The following is a 17,433-nucleotide window of genomic DNA, read 5'->3' as shown; positions in this document are numbered from 1 at the left end:
CATCATAAAACAAACAAACAAGATTTTGTTTACTGCCACATGCCAAAATGCTTTGAGGGTGTCCCTTTGGTACCCGCTCATTTTGAGCAATAAGCAGCTACAGAGTGAAAAGGATTGGGAAAATCTCCAATGTCTCTTCAGCAGAAAGTTATTTTCAGCGGCGTCTTTACTTTCTCTATTCCCTCTGCCCAAAAACTCCATTGAAATGTAGTAAACAAGTCAATAACATGCATTAAAAAACCCTGTTTTGGTTAACTGGGGCTTCAAGGGCCATCTCCCAAGCCCCTCCTGCAAAGCTAAATGCAGGTACCAGGAATAATAAGGAAGAGAAGTGCTTTATAGGATTCCCCACCATGAGAAATGAGTGGAATTTCCTTCTTGCCTGTTTGCTTGTTCTGTTTGCTTTAAGTTAAATGTTTAAATTGCAGCACTACAGTGGGGCGTGTGCTCCTGGAGATATGAGGCCTGGCCTTTTCATGCCTAGAAGAAAGCGTTTTTCCTTGTGTTGCTGGATCAGGCCGGTTGTGTTTGATGCCAGCGGGAACAAATAACCTTTCTGAGGAACTGGAGAATGAGATGTGGTTGGAAACAGGATTGATGGGGAGATGTCTTGGTGTTTGCTTTGTCATGCTACCTAGTAAAAAGTAGAATTTTTTGAGGATAGGATACTGAGAATTATTCAAATGTTCCAGCACCGACTTGCTCAGCAAATCTTTCTTCACCCCAACCTTTGGGTTGTTACTTTTATTCCATTTCATAGTCTGCTTCCATAGACATTTTCACAGGTACTTGATATTTTCCATCTCTTCCAGTGCTGTTAACTACCCCAAGTGTGGTTACAGCTTGGTATGTAACCATTGCCTGCTAATGATTGTGTTAAATTGAAAGGACAGCCCAGCCTTCAGCTCTCACATGAGCCTAAGCCCTTCAGTTGCTGTGCCACCATCACCTACAGGTACTCTTTGCCTTAATTTGAAGCAAGGCAGTGTTTGTCCCCAAGGGAATTCATCCGCTTTTGTGACCTGCTTGTATTGTCAATCTAAGTGTACCTCTGAGCAAGGAGAAAACATGGGAACAGCCGACAGCATTGAGACACTGTTTCCAAAGAATAAACTTTAATTGGTTTCTGAAAAACTGCATACACATGTTCAGATCTGTTCAACCTTCAAAACATGTCTTAGTTTCCAAATAAACTTAGGAAGGCGTCATTCTTTGAAGCCCTGCTATTTACATCTTACACTTCTCATTTTAATAACAGTAGCATCAGCTGATACGTGCACTGTGTAACTTATCATTTGGCATTGATATTTGCTTCAAATGGAGAGTGAAAAACAAACAAACCTTCCACTGTTTGAGAAACGTCCTGCAGGCAATTAAAATAAATCTCATTTCTTCTTTATAAAGGAGATCTCTTGAAGCACTCAGGCATCATCTCTGCAGTTGTAAAAATATTACTTCCAGTCTACTTACTGGATCGTCCTCCCATGGAGCTGCACTTTGCTTGCCGCAGTGAACGGGAGCAGAAATAGGGGTCGGCTCAGCCTCTCTCAGGGGTGGCAGAGGTGCACCAACACAGAACCCGTTCTGTTTCTTGGCATCACTTCCAGCAAACTGCAAGGTCACCTACAAGCTGGTTTGTCACTATCTTATTTAGACTACCTAAAACCAGATGCGACAACTTACATGCAGACAGTTGGAATCAAGTTCACACTCATACCATTATCTCTTCTTATTTCTTATCCATGAAAATCCAGTAGTCAGCAACCAGATATTAGTACTCAATTCATGCTGTGCTTTACTCATCTCCTTACATCCACTCACTTGGGTCAAGGCAAGCACAGTGTATTTTGCCACAGTACTCTATTAACTGAATATCTTTCCATAATACCATTCCTCACAGCCATCCTAAGCAGCCTCTGCTGTTCCCATATGCCAATATGGCGAAATCAGGGTGCTGGAAGTGTAAAACCATGTAATTCTGAACTGCCTGCCTTCTGTTATGCCAAAGAAGTTAAGTCCTGGAGGTGTTAGAGACTAGAAGATGCTCTTGAATACAGGGGACTCGTGGTACGTGACTATTTTTCTTAGAGTGAGGCAAGGGGAATATTAGGAAGTGTTGCATTCCAGAGGATGTGTTTCAGTATCACACAACAAAAGCTGGCCTGGGTTTGATTTAACCAGGATTGTGCAGCCAGCAGGCAGTGCATTATTCTGGTTGTCAGCTATGGTGATTAAGCGAGCTGTATTTTGTAAGAGAAAATGGTATTTTCATAACTGCAAAACTTCTTCAGAATAAATACACAAGGCTGTAGAAGACATTGCATTTCAGACACTGCATTTCAGACATTGCATTTCAGATGTTGCGAGAGCTGCTGATCATTGCTCGGCCAAGTTCAGTTCATCACGGACACTGTGCTGTCGGGCTGGACCCCAAATATCTGGGAGAAGAACTCAAAAGCCAAACGGACGTGGATGGGGACGAAGACATATGCTGTGTACAACACCATTGCAAAAACTGTCACCGTGATGGTGTGGAACATGGACTGCTCCCAGGGCTCCAGCACGTAGCTACAGGTGATCAGCAAGTACTGGTAGTACAGCCAGTAGATATAGTCCTTCACACGCTTAATATTCATCGCCAGGCTCCAGTGCTTCTTAGACTGTGACCTGTAATGATAAGAAGCCTAGATTACGTCTGCAGTGGAACAAAGGACCTGGAGATAAAACTGGTGGGATGACCATCATTGCAAGTCCAATTCCACCTATAATTGTTACCCAAAATAAAGTTCAAAAGGAAATACAGTGCATCGGTACCACCACCTGCCTCAACTGCCCTGGGGTGGAGGCAGACCGCCTTCGGCTCTGGGAATTGCTGCCTGCAGTTATTCAAGTTATATCAGGTGGGCACTCAATTCCTGCATGGCAGTTATGAGTCTGGCTTTTCATTCTACAGTAAGAATTAGAACTGCATTAGCTTGCAAAGGCGCAGGGTTCAGGTGGAAGTCAGGGTAATAGGCATTTAAAAGGGAAGGCTTTGGGCCAGCTTCTATATGTGCTGACAGCAGGCTCTCAGACTGCAGCAAAGATGAAATTAAAAGGGCTGCTCTGTAAAGTCTGCTTTCTTCTAATAATCATTCGTTATTACTCTGCAACTGTTGAGAGTAAAGAAAAGACAAGCAATGAAGAGGAGAGAAAAGGCATCTCAAATTACGTCTGTTTTTTCAGCTCATTCGGGTACATTACAGATTAAAAGAGTATTTAGTGGAATTTACGAGTCTAAGAAGGAATTTCCTCTCAGGTAATAACATTATGCATTCACTGTTCCCATCTCCACACAAAGGGGAATGGCTGAGCAAGTATTAATTAGGAAATGGGTTTTGCCTTCTACTCTTTTTTCAGTTGCAAGTTGTTTTGCAGTATTTTAAATAATCCTTAATTTCAGGCTGAAACCATCTAGTTAGAGAAGATGGACAGAACACTGAGCAACTCTACCAGGCTGAACTCCTTCATGGGGCTTTTTGCAGGGCTGGGTTTAAGGAGCGCTTATTTAACAGGTTAAATCGTGGCAAAAGGGAATAACAGACTTTAGTCCTGCTTCCAGTGCATCACTTATGTCTGCAATCTGTTGCCTAAAGCACCAGGCACAGAGATGCTTGGACACATTATGTTAGGACTGATGTGTAAAGGTTTTGTCCAACAGTTGCCCCTACAGGAAGCCAACCAGCTCCCTCCACCTGTACTTTGGCACAGCCCTTCCATTTTAAACCTCCAGCAGTGGCAAGGGTACAGGCTGGGGAGAAAGTTCTGCTGTGGGCTCCTGCCCTGGTATGAATGGAAGATGATTCCTTTCAGATAAATAATTTCAAGGCTGGACTCAGGAGAGGCCTCAGAGCCTTGTAAATATTGCAAAGCTTGTAATAAAAATGACACAGCTGGCAAACTGTGACTCACTGGGAGCCAAGAGTGTCTCTATTTATACCTTCTGCAGAAAGAGCAGCATTTTTCAATGAAGAGGTTAAGCCCTTGCCTATAGGACTCAAAGTAGGATGATAAGGGCCCTCTTCTGCTATCTAGGATTACAGTATTTACACTGGGGTTATACCTATGCTAGTTAAATTCATGTCTCTCCGGGTAAATACTTGCTAAGCCTGTCTGAGGGAGAACCGTGAGGCTATGCTGTGCTTCTTGACCTCACCAGGCTGTTGTTGGGGCTGTGGGTTTTGGGGATGGATTGTGTGCTGATGCAGCCTTCTGCTCTCAGCAGCACACATACATCAGTGCAGAGCTGACTCCCTTCACTGCAAGAAGAAGCAGCCAAAAGAACAAAACCTCTCCCCAGGCTGATTGTACTGATACTGGACCAGGCTGCAGGCTGAGCACTGTCATTTAGGGGATGCTGCTGTTTTGGAGGGATACATGAATGTAGGATGAAGTAAATAAGCAGCAGACCTCTTGATTTATACCAGAGAGAGCAGTACAATTTTGCTAGATTTCTCTAGCCTGAGGACTTCATCTCAGTTCATCTTGGTCACTGATCCAAGCAACACGCTCTGCAGTAGGACTCCTCCAGCCCTGCTCCTCCAGCACAAGCTGTGTGTGTGCAGGCTGCACAACCTCCAAATGAATGACAGAGGTTGAGATAAGTAAAAGATATTCAAATTACAGTCTGTGTCGTCACCATGAACGCTTCCACTGAACCTAACCACCCAGACTTCCTCTGTTAGCAGGAGCACAAGGGGTGGCTTGGAGTAATGCAGTTCTAGATGCATAATTTATAGAAGGAAAATATAGATGAGAAGGAAGAAGCCTTCCTAAACCAGCTGCTCAGACAGTGAGATACCAGAACCCACTGTGTTACTGTGGCACAGATACCTTTCCTGAAGGTATTCCCCTTGCATCAGCTGAGGAACAAGCCAGACCCCAGAGCTCAACACCTCTTGCCTTCCACCCAGACCAGTTAGCTGCAGTACCATCAGAAGCATTTCATACAGGACTTGTCCTAACGAAGCTTCTGCTTACGCTGTTAAGCATTGCAGGGCTCTATGACATTAAAGCTGCAGTCAGCAGGAGCTCCATGTTGAAAGGGTCCTGTGCTGAACATTCATCAGTGTGCAGTATTCTGTGTGGGAGGAGATAACGTGCTGTCAGGGAATTTCAGCTTAGCACTGATTTGTCTACAAATTTCAGTCCAGGTATTCAGCTGTGCTGTGGAAATGCCTTCCTGTTTAGAAGGCATGGGGCTGTTACAACCAGCTATGATTAAAATGAATACAATTCAGCTTATAAAGCCATTAAGCAATGATCCAGTTATTTTCAGCAATTTCACCTCCAAGGTAAAAGGCAAGAAGAGAAACCTGTAAAGCAGCTTTTATTGCTCTAAGTGGCAACCTGATTTTCTTGCTTGCTGACACAAGTCTCTGATTAGGGCAGCAGAAAAGATAAATCATCACCCAAAAAAGTGTGCCAGGTTTCATTTAAGGGAATACTTAATATAAAAAAATAGTGGTTTTTATAATCTTGATTCACAGTGCTACGGCAGTGCTTGCTGGTATGATTTGGAGATGCCAGTGTTAAGTACCTTGCTATAGCTTTTCTGCTTTGTTTGACTGCATTTTGGGGACTCGGTCTGCAGCTCTGGGGGCTGAGGGGCATATGCCCAAATGCACAAATTTCCTATGGAAGGAAACATTCCTGCAGGGGAACTGTGCAAGTCATTTCAGCTACTAGAAGTATGGGTAGCCATGTCCATTGGATACTGAAAAACATGGATAAAGAATTTGCAGATGGGCTCTAACTGTTCTCATCTGTTAATCTTATTGTGACAGAGGTTTTTTGTCTGCTGTTACTCAGACAGTCTGTCCTGACTTCACCAAGGCACCAATCTTGTCCCTCTTAGTGCTGACATAAGTCTGGGGTGACCCCATTGATTTTATGCAGGCTGACATCTCTGAAAAATGCAAATGGAACGAGAAAGGGATTCACATTCCCAGTCCGTCGTGCACTTGCTTTAATATGTTTTATTCAGTGAGCACCAAACGGTGCATAATGAATGAAATGCAGGTCCTGTGGACAAGGAATTGGGAAGAAATGGGGATGAAATTCAGATGAGGCAGCAGTTAAAATGGTGTGGAAAATCTGAGCACCAGCACTGCCTGGGGACACGGTCTGTGCTCTATTGCAGCTGTGCTGCTCCAAATCCCTGCACGCAGCCCCTGGCCATGGTGTCATCTCAGCCCAGCAAGCTGCCTGCCACCTCCTGCTGAGCACAGCCCTGCAGTACTTACATTTTAAATGCACCCCAAAGCTTGTTCTTCACAGGGAGGTAATGCCAGATAAAGAGCATCAATGAACGGAACAGCAATGACCCATCGACATTATGGGCCATTATGCACCATTACAAGGATCTTTGCATAAAGATTTTAATAAATATCCCCTCTCCTGTAATTCTGGAGTAAAAACACACAGCAGCAATGTGTGTTTATTACTATTTATGGTTTCTGTTCCTCAGCGTTCATCCTCCTGCACCAGCGCCTCATCACACGTGTGGCCACAAGTTGCTGCCAGCTGCTGTGCTGCAAGAAGCGTGCCATTGAGCTCCATGTACACACACTTACTTGCCTCCATTCATGCACCCAACACCTGAATGAAGTTCAGCCTTGGTGACGTTTTACTACCAGCCATGACTCAGCCATTGTGAGCGCTGGTCAACATGCTCTGACTGCAGCCAGGAGTTTCCTTGGAAAAACACCAAACTTCCAGGAATGGAAAGATGGCCTTTTCAGCTACATTTCTGCTTTACTCTGGTCTCCCCATCAGCTCCCCAACCTGTCAGCACAAACCCTCCCCCTGCTGATATCTGTGGCAGCACACATTTACTTCATTTGAATGAAAAAGAAAAAAATTACATGCAATTATAGAAACATGAAGGTTGGAAAAAGCCTCCAAGATCCCCAGGCCCAACCCCACTGCATCCCTGCCATGCCCACTGGTGTTCCTCTGCCACATCTCTATGGTTCTTGGACACCTCCCTAGCAGCCTGTGCCAATCATACGTACAAGGTTCAGGAATCTGACAAACACCTTCCACTGCTGACAAGGAGCCTTCCACTTGGCACGGGTAGCTTCCAGTAAAGCAGAGAAGCAGTAATCGATTGGCACTACAGGAATAGCTGTGCCACACCTGCTCAAAACTCAAGCTCAGCTTCCTCCTCTGCAGCTCTGAGCACAAACCTGGCCCCAAGAGCACATGCCTTTGTCAATACTGTGGCCATAGGCAGCAGTTTGGAGCTATCATTGAGCTGCCTGGACACATCTGTAGTTGGAACAACAGGACTTGGTCAGTCTCCCCTTTGCAACAAAGATACGCTTGGAGCACATGTGTCCTGTTTTAATCCGGTGCCTATCTTCATGCTAAACTAATTTTTCAAAGAACTTTCTTCAGACACTGTCCTACCCACCTATCTTGTACTTACGGTTGACAAGCTGCTTCCTTTCCAGCTTTCTCCATGCTGAGCACACTCTGGGCTCTGCTCCTCTTCCCACGTTAGGACCCTGTGCTGGAGCTGAGCTGAGCTGAGCTCTGCTGGGGAAGGAAACATGAACAGTGAGATACTGGGGCTGGCTTTCCCTGCATCATCAGTGGATACTTTAACATGGTTTTGTAGAGAGCTGATTCCCAACAAGACCTCAGATTTGTAACTAGAGACCAGCACCAGGATTGCATTGCAAATACTTAAAACATTTAGAGTTTCTGCAGAACTAACTCCTCTGTGAGGCATCTTACAAGGCTCATGACCTTGCTGACGGAGGCTAACATAGACTACCTAAGACCTGAAAGCTTTGGAATGTCAGCCAGATCCTACAAGGGAACTTAAGAGACTCTGAAGTTCTGAATGCAGTGATGACCCATTGCTCGCCCCACAGAACAGCCAAGGATGGGTTTCAGAACGTTTTATTTTCAAATGCATTTATTTTCATGGAATCATAGTACCACAGAATGACCTGGGTTGCAAAGGCCCACAGTGCTCATCCAGTCCCAACCCCCTGCTATGTGCAGGGTCACCAACTACCAGCCCAGGCTGCCCAGAGCCACATCCAGCCTGGCCTTGAATGCCTGCAGGGATGGGGCATTCACTGAGTCCTACCAGCAGGAGCTGAAAACAATAGCTGCTTTTATACTGTGTGTAACGTGAGAAGGTGAATCCTGTGTAGTGCTGACAGGTACTGATGCAAGCAGGTCCCAACTCTCATGCAGGGGCATTTCCCTTGGGAAATGATGAGAAGCAGCAGCATGGCACCACGCTGGTTATCAGTCCATGAGGCAAAAAGAGACATGAAGAGAGATGCTTGCAACAGATATAAAATAAAAAGGGATATTTGCATTTTTCAGAAACCTATTTAATTCTGCAGATGTAATAAGGAACAAGCTCCTTGGCAAGACGCTTCATCCCTATGAGAGACCAGTTCTGAACTACTGATAGAGGATACCCCATATACATGGGGGATAGCTAAACCACCACTGAGTTTTGGAGGGGAAGAGATGAGAAGTGCCCCTGCACCCCTGGCAGTGGGACACGACACAGCTCTTCACTGCTGCACTGCACTGCTGTGCTGACATCCCTATAAAGCAGTAGAGGCTGCAATTCTCTACAGCCTGAGCCTTGGTGCCATGCATCACTGGGTCATGCATCCCAGCCACCCACTCGCATGGCACAGAGTGACAGCAGCACCTTTTGGGCACTCTTTCCAGCCCACTGCCCATCCTGAGAAACAACACCCGCACGCTGCACTGAGCTGCCCTGCATTTCCCTGCCAAAACCGCAGCATCAAGGATGCACTCCAAGGGCTGCCTGAATTGCTCTCGCGGCAGTTATTTGTGCCGTGCTCATAATACTGACATGCAACAGAAACAAATATCCTGAAGCATTTGTAAATACACAGCACCAGGCATGCAGATTAAGCAATTACTCGGAATTCTCCTCGGCTGTCCCACCCCATCTCATACTGCAGGGAGGCACTTCTGCATCTTTTCCCACCGGAAGGTAATTGGAAAGGACCCACAGCTCCAGGAGAGCAAAGAGGACACACCAGGCAGAACAACCGCATCAATCTGGGCAGCACCTTCACCTCCCCCCCATCCACCCTATTTCAGAGCACTTGGACGTGTTTTCACCCAACCCCTGCAAAGTCAACCCATCCTCCTGACAGCCGCAGCGGCACCTGCATACCCCTCACTGCAGCTCTACAGCAACAAGTACAGAGAAACCTCGCATCCATCAGCCCGTCTTTGCGCAACACCTCCCGCACCGGCTCCCTGCGGTCTCACTCCCGCGGCCTGGCGCATCCCCGCGCTCCCTGCATAGTGCCGGTACATAGAAGGGCTCCGCTCCGCCAAGGTCACCCGCGCCCGGCAGCGGGGAGCTCCTCCCGCACCGCCCGCGGGCAGCGGAGCCCCGCACCGCCCGCACCGCCCTCACCTGCGCCCCGCTCCGCTCCGCCCCGCTCCTCTCCGCTCCGCGCTGAAATACCTCCTTGGCCGCCCGCCCCGTTCCGCGCCTCTCCTCCCCGCTCCGCCCGCTGCCGCAGGAGCTCTGTGGTTCCCGGACGCCGGGCGGCTGCGGGTGACATCTGCTCGGGGAAGCTGCGTAACGCGCTCTGGCTGCAGGAGCCTTCCTTTGGGCACCTGGGGACGGGCTGGCGTTCAGCTGCTGCTGCTGCTCGGTGCTGCGGTCCGTAGGCTGCTAACGCAGCTCACACTGCGGCTGGAAGGAGCTGAGAGCTGAGCGCTGTAGTGTGGCTGCAAGGAAGCTGTGTGCTGGGCATGCAGAGGGAAATTATGCTGGTGCATCAGAGGGGGTATTTCCAGAAAAGAAAGAGATGAGTGAGCAAGTACGCACAAGACTTTGAAATTCTGGGAAATACACAGTGCTGCAATATAGGCAGCTTAGGCTTCTTGAGTTTATTCACCTCTCAATATCTAAAAGCGTATCTGAGTGTCCCTCTCGCTACCAAAGAGCTACAAAGTTGAATTCACAGTACAAGTGAGGAGTAAAATAGCAGATTGCATGCTGACTGCTCCCCTTGGCATGGGACACCGGGTGCAACCTCACTCACTGAGTCAAGCCGTGTCAGTGCTCATCTCATAGGGCTGATCCCATTTGTCAACCCTCCAGGTTGCGTGATAAAAGAATGGCATTAAGAACATATCCTTTCCTTTAAGGTTATGGGTTTTGCTTTGAAGTGGCTGAGACGGGGCATCCCAATGTAATTCCTAATGCCCCCTCCACTGCCATGTGGCTTGCATTCCATTTTGAGGGCAAAACCCCTTCCCTTCAGCTCCCAGGTAGGACAAGGAGGTGCTGAGAACTTGTCCCAGGTGCTGCTGGAACCGGGGCTGCCTCTGTGCCAGGCCCTTGCCAGTGGCCTCTCCTTATCTGGTGTCAGGCAGCTCCCAGAGATGGGCAGATGGATGAGCTGGGCAGTGGGAGCTGAAAAATCCAACAATTTGGGCTTAATTACAAGGTGACATGAATTGTCTGCCAATGGGACCACAGCTCATGGGCTGACCTGCAGTGCTGCGGGGCCACCTGCCGCTGTTCCAGCACAGACCAGTGCCTGCTGAAGGCCATAAAGGAACACAAACTGTTTCAAAGGCCAAATGTAACAACAGTTATTGGAGTTGTCCTTTTGCATTTGAGCACAATTTAATGATGCTTTAAAAACGCCCTTTCCTGGTATAGTATCTTTAAGAAGTGCTTGCACAAAGTAGCCCTGGCAGCAAAGGGGCAATCAGGATGTGATGCTCTCCTTCCCAGCTCACGCAGTAAGAACAGTGCCTCTTTCTCCTGCTGCTATTTTTATGGATGTTGACTGCAGAACTGATGCTGGCTTAGTCTTTGATCCTAAAAATACTTACACAGAGGCTTTGTTTTAAACTAACAAATAGATGCAGCCCTTTCAAGCACGAAGCAGAGCAGTAGCGTGTGCAGGCAGCTCAGCCTGGGGAGAAGCCTGGTGCCTGGGTGAATGGAGCTCAGTACAGTGTGTGTTTTGTGAGTGGGTATCCCTCATCTTTCCCTCAGAAATACTTGCAGAAGCAGACTGAGCTGCCACCTTCCTTTGGGGTCACCATCCTCATGCTCCAGACCTCAATGAACCCAAAGCTTCAGAATGCGTCATGCTCTTGGCATGGCTAAAGTCAAGAATTTATTAAGTATATAAAAAGAAGTCAGTCTGTTTCCTTGTCTAGTTCTCTGGAAGATCTCCTGCCTTCCTTGTTTCCCCACCGGGGATTTGTGTTAATTATTGCTGGGCATTTAAGCATCAGCTTTTGCTCCTGCAGGAAAAATCCTGAAGATTACCCCCTTGAGACAGCAGTAACATTGCATCCCTACCACAAAAGCTAGCAGAGCATTTATGAAGCCAAAAGGGTGCTCTGGATTTGTCCTGAGTCTGCAGTGCTCACTGTGGTGCTCAGGTGCATTGCACACTGGGCTTTGCTGGCTGAATGTGCACTGATCCCATTTGCTGCTGCTCCCTCCTACAGTGGCTCATGCCAAAATCAGCATGGATTTAGGCACTGTCTGTATGCCTTGGTTTCTGCTCATCGTTTCACCCACATCTGCCTGGCTTCATCCACCCCCTGATCTAAACCCCCAGGCTGTGAGGCTGCTTTTCAGGGATTAGGGCAACTCTGAGGGCACAAAAGGATGAACGTTCTAAAAATAAAGCCCTTCATTTGTTAGCTGTCTGCATGTGTGCCATAATCTATGTGTGCCTTTGGTATTTGCAAACTTTGGATAGCAAATATTTACCAGGTATATTGGAGTGCCACGGTGATGATTTTATTAGCTCCGCTGAGTGTTGTGCACCTGTCTGCAGGTGGTGACTTCTGCGAATCCACAGGCAAGGCCCTGTAGTTTTATTTGGGATAAAAGTAGTTTGACTTGAAGCACAGAAGCAAAATTCCTGCAGGCAAATGTCCTGACAAAACTGTGCTCAAAGTCAGCCCTGCAGATTAGAGAAGAACATTTTATTTAATTATGGGGCAGCTCGGATAAAGCAATCGCCCCCATGGGACAGGTGTGAGGGCTGTGGGTGGTTATCTGTGCTATGGGTTTAGCTGAACACCTGTCAGGGCACTGATGGGAAGGTGCCTGCAGGGCTGGGTCTGATCCTGTCCCACAGTGCAAATCCTTCTAGTTTTGTGCAAGGTGGGGCATGTGGTCCGGTGTCACAGAAGCACAGTGTTGCAGAGTCACAGGGGGGTTGATGCACACCTGGGTCCCTCCAGCCCAGCACTGCCCCAACAGGGTCCCCAGAGCTGGTCCCAGCCCCAGGCCTGGGTGCCTCCTGGAGATCCCCAAGGAGAAGACCTCAGTTCCTGTCCAGTCCCTGTGCCAGCACTCCAGCACTGGAAGTCAGAAATGTTATTGCATGGAGAACTGCTTATATGCAGCATCCTTTTGTTATCCTCATAAACATCAGTATTTAGGGGCAGATCCCAGCTGGGCAGTCCTGCCTGTGCTCTGGCTACAGCAGAGGGGCTGGGTGCCATTCCAAGGCCTGTTAGCAGGCATAATTAGAAGGTAGGATTAATCAACACAGAGTACCGAGACTGGACAGATTCCGTAGTTCTGCGTGATTCAGAACATATCACAATGAGTACAATGTGCTGCTGGTTAATCCCTTTGACAATACTAAATTGCTACAGCCGGTGTAGTGGTCTGTGTAAGTGTGTTTGTGATCTTTTGTTGGAACCTTAATCTTGTAGATGACCTACAGAAGATCTGAGTGTGCCCATACCCAACCCTCACTCATACATCAGGTATGAGTATTTGTCCTTGTGGATTAGAAATTCTGTGGGTGTTAATGGAGAACCTATTGTTTGTATTGGCATAACTAGTGGACATATCCCTTAATAATTAGCTCTTTGGTAGGAATTAGAAAGGAAAACTTTTCCTTGGGTGTGTAATGCATCCCTCTGGAGAGGAAGGCTTTGCTTGGCTGCGTGGAGTGCCAGCTGGGTGTGAAGCTCTGCTGGAGAAGGCTTTCACTTCCATTTGAACACACGCCATTCTACCCACTATCTGCTTCATCTCCCCGTGCTCTTTCCCAATGCCACAGGAGCTCAGCCAGCAGTGTGAGTAATCCTGCTCATTCTGGTACCAGTTTCCTATGGGAAATTTCTGAAACCTTTTGTGTTACCCTTCTCTTTTCCACCTTCTGCTCATCATCCCAGCTCCATCACAGCTATGCCTGCACTTAGGGAACACCCTTCTTTGTCTTTTAGTTCTGGTCATAGAACTGTGCTATATTTCACATGAGGTCTGGTATATGAGAAAGCTCCTCATTGCACTTGGAGCCCAAAGTGGGCTCCATCACCTCACAGATAGCAGCTACTGCCATGAAAATCCATCTAATTTCCAGCCTACCAAAGCATGGTTTTATTCTCTCTCTTCTTTTTCAAAGCCTGCTAGGAGAGAAGGAAAGGAATTCCTCTGCTGCTAATCTGTTCAGGAGATCCAATAAATTCGTGTTATAATTAATTTATAATATTAATTTATTACTATTGTACATTTGCTTACATTATTCTGTCGGAGATTCTCTGCTGCTGCAGGGTGAGGAGCTTGGGAGGAGGGGGAAATGAGGCAGCTCATTTTTCTGTGCTCCCACTGCCTCACACCTCTTAAACAGACCACTGTGTTTCTATGGTGGTTAATTTTCACCTTGCATGGTCATGAGGAGCATGTTTCAAATACATCAGTAGGAACCTTTCCTCTGACTTTAGTTTTGATCCAAAGTCTTTCACATCTAGTTTGTATGTCAGAAAAAACAATTTTCTCCCTCTCCCGAGGCACTTTGATATTGCAAATACCACCACCTCCCACCAAGTTCTGAGTCCACCACAAGTCACAGGCCATTTCATTCCCAGGTTTCTGCCTGCTCTGGGGATTACAAGGTTGCAGCACTCACCTTTTAAAACACTGTGACTCCAAGTGGTGCAACCTTGCTCTGTTACAAAACACTCACTTGCCAGGGCAAAGGAGAGTTCAGGCTAAAGCAAAGTAGATATTTCCAGTTCTGTATTTCCAGTTCTGTATTTCCAAGGGGAGTTGCGACATGTCCCGATGTAGCATTGTGCCATGGGGAGCAGGATGAGCAACTCTGTGGGGTAAAGCTGGCTGTTGTGGAGATCTGCAAGCACATTGCGTCGTCACAGGGTTATTAACTTGGGTAGTTTCAGGCTTGTGTTCAAATAGGTGATGATTGTGGTGTTCATGGTGGAATAATGTGGGTAGGACAAGAGGTTTTGCTAAAACACTTTGCCTTGGATGAGCTGTGTTGGACAAACAAGGGTTGCCATTTCTTAGAACCACAGAACCATGAAGGTTGGAGAAGACCTCCCAGGTCACCAGCTCCAAGCCCAGCTCAGCCCACCATGCCCACTGCACACATCCCTCAGTGCCACATCTCTGCAGCACTCCCTGGGCAGCTGTGCCACTGCATCACTGCTCTTTGGAGAAGAAATGTTTCCTGATATCCTTCCAATACTTGAAGGGAGCATATAAACAGGGAACGTCTGTTTTCAAGGGTAGATAGTGATAGGACAAAGGGGAATGGGTTTAAACTGAGACAGGGGAGATTTAGGTTGGATCTTTGGAGGAAGTTTTTCACCCAAGGAGGCTGTGGATGCCCCATCCCTGCAGGCATTCAAGGCCAGGCTGGATGTGGCTCTGGGCAGCCTGGGCTGCTGGTTGGTGACCCTGCACACAGCAGGGGGTTGAAACTGGATGAACATTGTGGTCCTTTTCAACGCAGACGATTCTATGAGTATCCAACCTGACCCCCCCTGGCCTTTCACCAAATTGCTGGTTACCTGGGTAGGGTGATCAGAAACACACCTTACTGCCTCTGTGTTCCACTGGCTGTAGTTTCCGGGTTGATATCCCTTGAATATCCCAACCCATGATTCATTTCCTCTCAAATGATGAGACTGGAAAAGGTTAAATGCAATTACATTTAGGATTATTGTCATTTTCCTCCTCGAGCCTGAGCCTTTTACACACAAGGCTTGGAGCTGACTTTTCTAAATGAAATCTGCCATTTTCTGCAATCGCAAGGTTTTAAGAGATTAAGCTCTAAGAATACTAAATATTATCAGTCTCACAAGAAGCCGCAGGCCAGCAGCACAGCTGCTCCTCGATTCCTCACCTCCCTTTTGGAAAAGCACAACCCCCCGATTTAAATTAAATTCTGCCTTTCAGAAGGGAACGTGGCAGGTGTATGGAGACGGAGGGACCCTCCATGGTTGCTGAAAGAATTAGACACTGATAATGTTGGGCTCACTCAACAGGGCTCGAATATAATGTTTTAGAACTCAGTACCTGCCCTCTGCTGGTGATGCCGGCATCGCCTTCAGTGTCTGCTGGAACTGGGAAAAGCCCTCCCAGAGTCCAGCGGTCAGACAGGGGAAATTCATTTATCTGTGCAAACTGATGGTAGTTTTGTACTTGGAAACTGCTACACCACTGCTGTGAGCTCACTGTTTCTTTGCTCCAAAAGCCAAAACCATTGTATTTGAATCTGAATATTGGGGAGTGAATATTAAAACCTGGACTCGGCAGCTTAGATGCGCTCTGGGTGCGATGAGCGGCGCAATGCGGTGCGCGCAGGGTCCTGGCGCAGAAGAAGTGAATGTTTTCCCTGATTTTGAGCGATCGCGTTAGGACAGGCAGGAAAACACGGGCCAATGTCGCTCTCTAGCGGCCCAGCTGCGTGCCTAGGGATGCTCGAAGTGAGCTGGGCCGGCCTCACCGGCTCCAAGCTTTGCTTAACAAAGTCACGCACAGCTCATAGCTGCTTGAAGGAGTCAATGAGATGTTTATCAAGTTATTCAGACCAGGATGAGATACAGGAAAATACGGAGTCTGAGAGGAATTGATGCTTTGGATCGCATTTGATGCCAGTTTAAAAATAATCAGCTATAAATAATCACAGAATTGTAGGAGCTGGAAGCGACCTCCAGAGGTCATCAAGTCCAGCCCCCTTGCAAAGCAGGCTCTGTACAGCAGGCAATGCTGTTAGCTTGCAGTATACTCTATGTGGGACACACATCCTTTGGGGTTATTTCATCTCAGAGCATGAAATGCTGAGATATTCACCATAAGGACTGGAATGGCTGCTTCAGCTGCAGGACGTTCCAATGAAGAAGCATAAAAACAGCACATGGCCTCCTATGCAGAGCCATGGGGTCAATTTCCTGAGTGATATAGATGCTTTTCAGCATGGAAAGGGAGACTTAAAGAAAAAATAGATGTAATTTTCAGGAGGCTGCAGAACAGGATCTACTGCTGTGCATGACCTGCAAATGGTTAGTGGAGACCTTCCCATGCTTCTTTAGCTGCTGTACAACATACATGGGTTTTGCTTTTCATTTTAGCACATAACCCTGGGAATTCAGAGACGTCCACAGGTGTGGGTAGGAAAGAAGTTTCTGTGCTGGCAGAGCAGCCTCCAGGGATAATGGCTTTGCCAACAGATATCATCTCTCCTGCCAGCTGGCACTGAGGGGACAGGGACATGCAATCCCACCACTTGCTATGAGCAAAGGCACTGCTTCCTTTTTCTTTAAGCAGACCAAAGGGAAGCAGCCGTACACTGGAGAAACAGGGTTCTGTGACGGCCCCAGGCTGAAGCACAAAGGCAGAGCGAGGTGAAATAGGGGACCAGGAAATCTGATCACTTCTACCCCTGGCCTGCTCCATTTTCCAAAGGAACACAATGGATGTATTTCTTAAGTGGAAGCATCTGTATAGTAGTGATAAAGGAGACCCTGCACTGGTTTGGAGCCAGACCACTGCAGCTGAGCTGGTTATGGTGAAGCACATCCTTTTGCAGAGCAACGTGGTCTCAGAAAGAGCCACAGAGAGCAGCACCAGCATAGGAGCTTCAGCCTGAGAAGCCACAAGCACTGCTGGGCTGCAATTCCCCTCTCTCACATAAGCACACGTTACCAATAACTTAAATATGCATTTAGGAACCCTCAGAGTGATTGACTCGATAGGATGTAATAGGGATCATGAAGTTCTCACAGTTCTTAAATAACTCCCTCCATGCTTATTTTTGTGAAATGGGAGCTGTTGGACCTTTCTAGACATTATGCCTTAAACTGCAATAAATCTCTATAGAGGTGTAGCTGTGCTGCCAGGCTGCAGGCTCAGGAGATTGCAAACAACACATGGAGTGGAGCTTGTGGGTACATTGCCATAGACCAATGCAGTTTTTTTCCCAGCCTTGTTTTCCCCCTGATATCTGAATCTCAGCAACACTAAACACAATTATACTATTAGGAGGAGATAGTTTCTTCCCTTTGTAGCCAATGAAAACTCCTACAGCAGTATTTCTATTTTGGGGTCAAGTGTTTTAGAATCTT

General features: G+C 47.2%; 1 protein-coding gene across 5 annotated transcripts; it reads right to left on the bottom strand.

Annotated features, from left to right (window-relative positions):
• Positions 1–1,094: 1,094 nt before the first annotated feature.
• SPTSSB (serine palmitoyltransferase small subunit B) lies at positions 1,095–9,849 on the bottom strand. 5 transcript variants are annotated; one of them, XM_015872233.2, is made up of 3 exons: positions 9,476–9,849; positions 7,472–7,581; positions 1,095–2,667 (listed from the first exon to the last, which is right to left on the bottom strand). In XM_015872233.2, the coding sequence occupies exons 2-3, from the start codon at positions 7,504–7,506 to the stop codon at positions 2,394–2,396; spliced, it is 309 nt and encodes a 102-aa protein (XP_015727719.1). In that variant the 5' UTR covers positions 7,507–7,581; positions 9,476–9,849; the 3' UTR covers positions 1,095–2,393. The 5 variants fall into 5 exon arrangements, with proteins under 5 accessions (XP_015727719.1, XP_015727718.1, XP_032302475.1 ...); XM_015872232.2 differs by having other exon boundaries at positions 7,472–7,578; XM_032446584.1 differs by lacking the exon at positions 9,476–9,849 and adding an exon at positions 9,227–9,442.
• Positions 9,850–17,433: the final 7,584 nt, after the last annotated feature.

The sequence above is a fragment of the Coturnix japonica genome, chromosome 9 (genome assembly GCF_001577835.2).
Source record: "Coturnix japonica isolate 7356 chromosome 9, Coturnix japonica 2.1, whole genome shotgun sequence".
Taxonomy (NCBI): Eukaryota; Metazoa; Chordata; class Aves; order Galliformes; family Phasianidae; genus Coturnix; species Coturnix japonica.
Note: the sequence above shows the minus strand (reverse complement) of the source record. Positions and strands in the feature narration are given on the sequence as shown.

What these genes read in the sequence shown, in the direction of transcription:
- SPTSSB (XM_015872233.2), bottom strand. Translation starts at nt 7,506, where the DNA reads ATGGAGAAAGCTGGAAAGGAAGCAGCTTGTCAACC. An exon ending in AAGGAAGCAGCTTGTCAACC is followed by an intron (nt 2,668 to 7,471) that starts GTAAGTACAAGA and finishes TTATCATTACAG; the next exon opens with GTCACAGTCTAAGAAGCACT.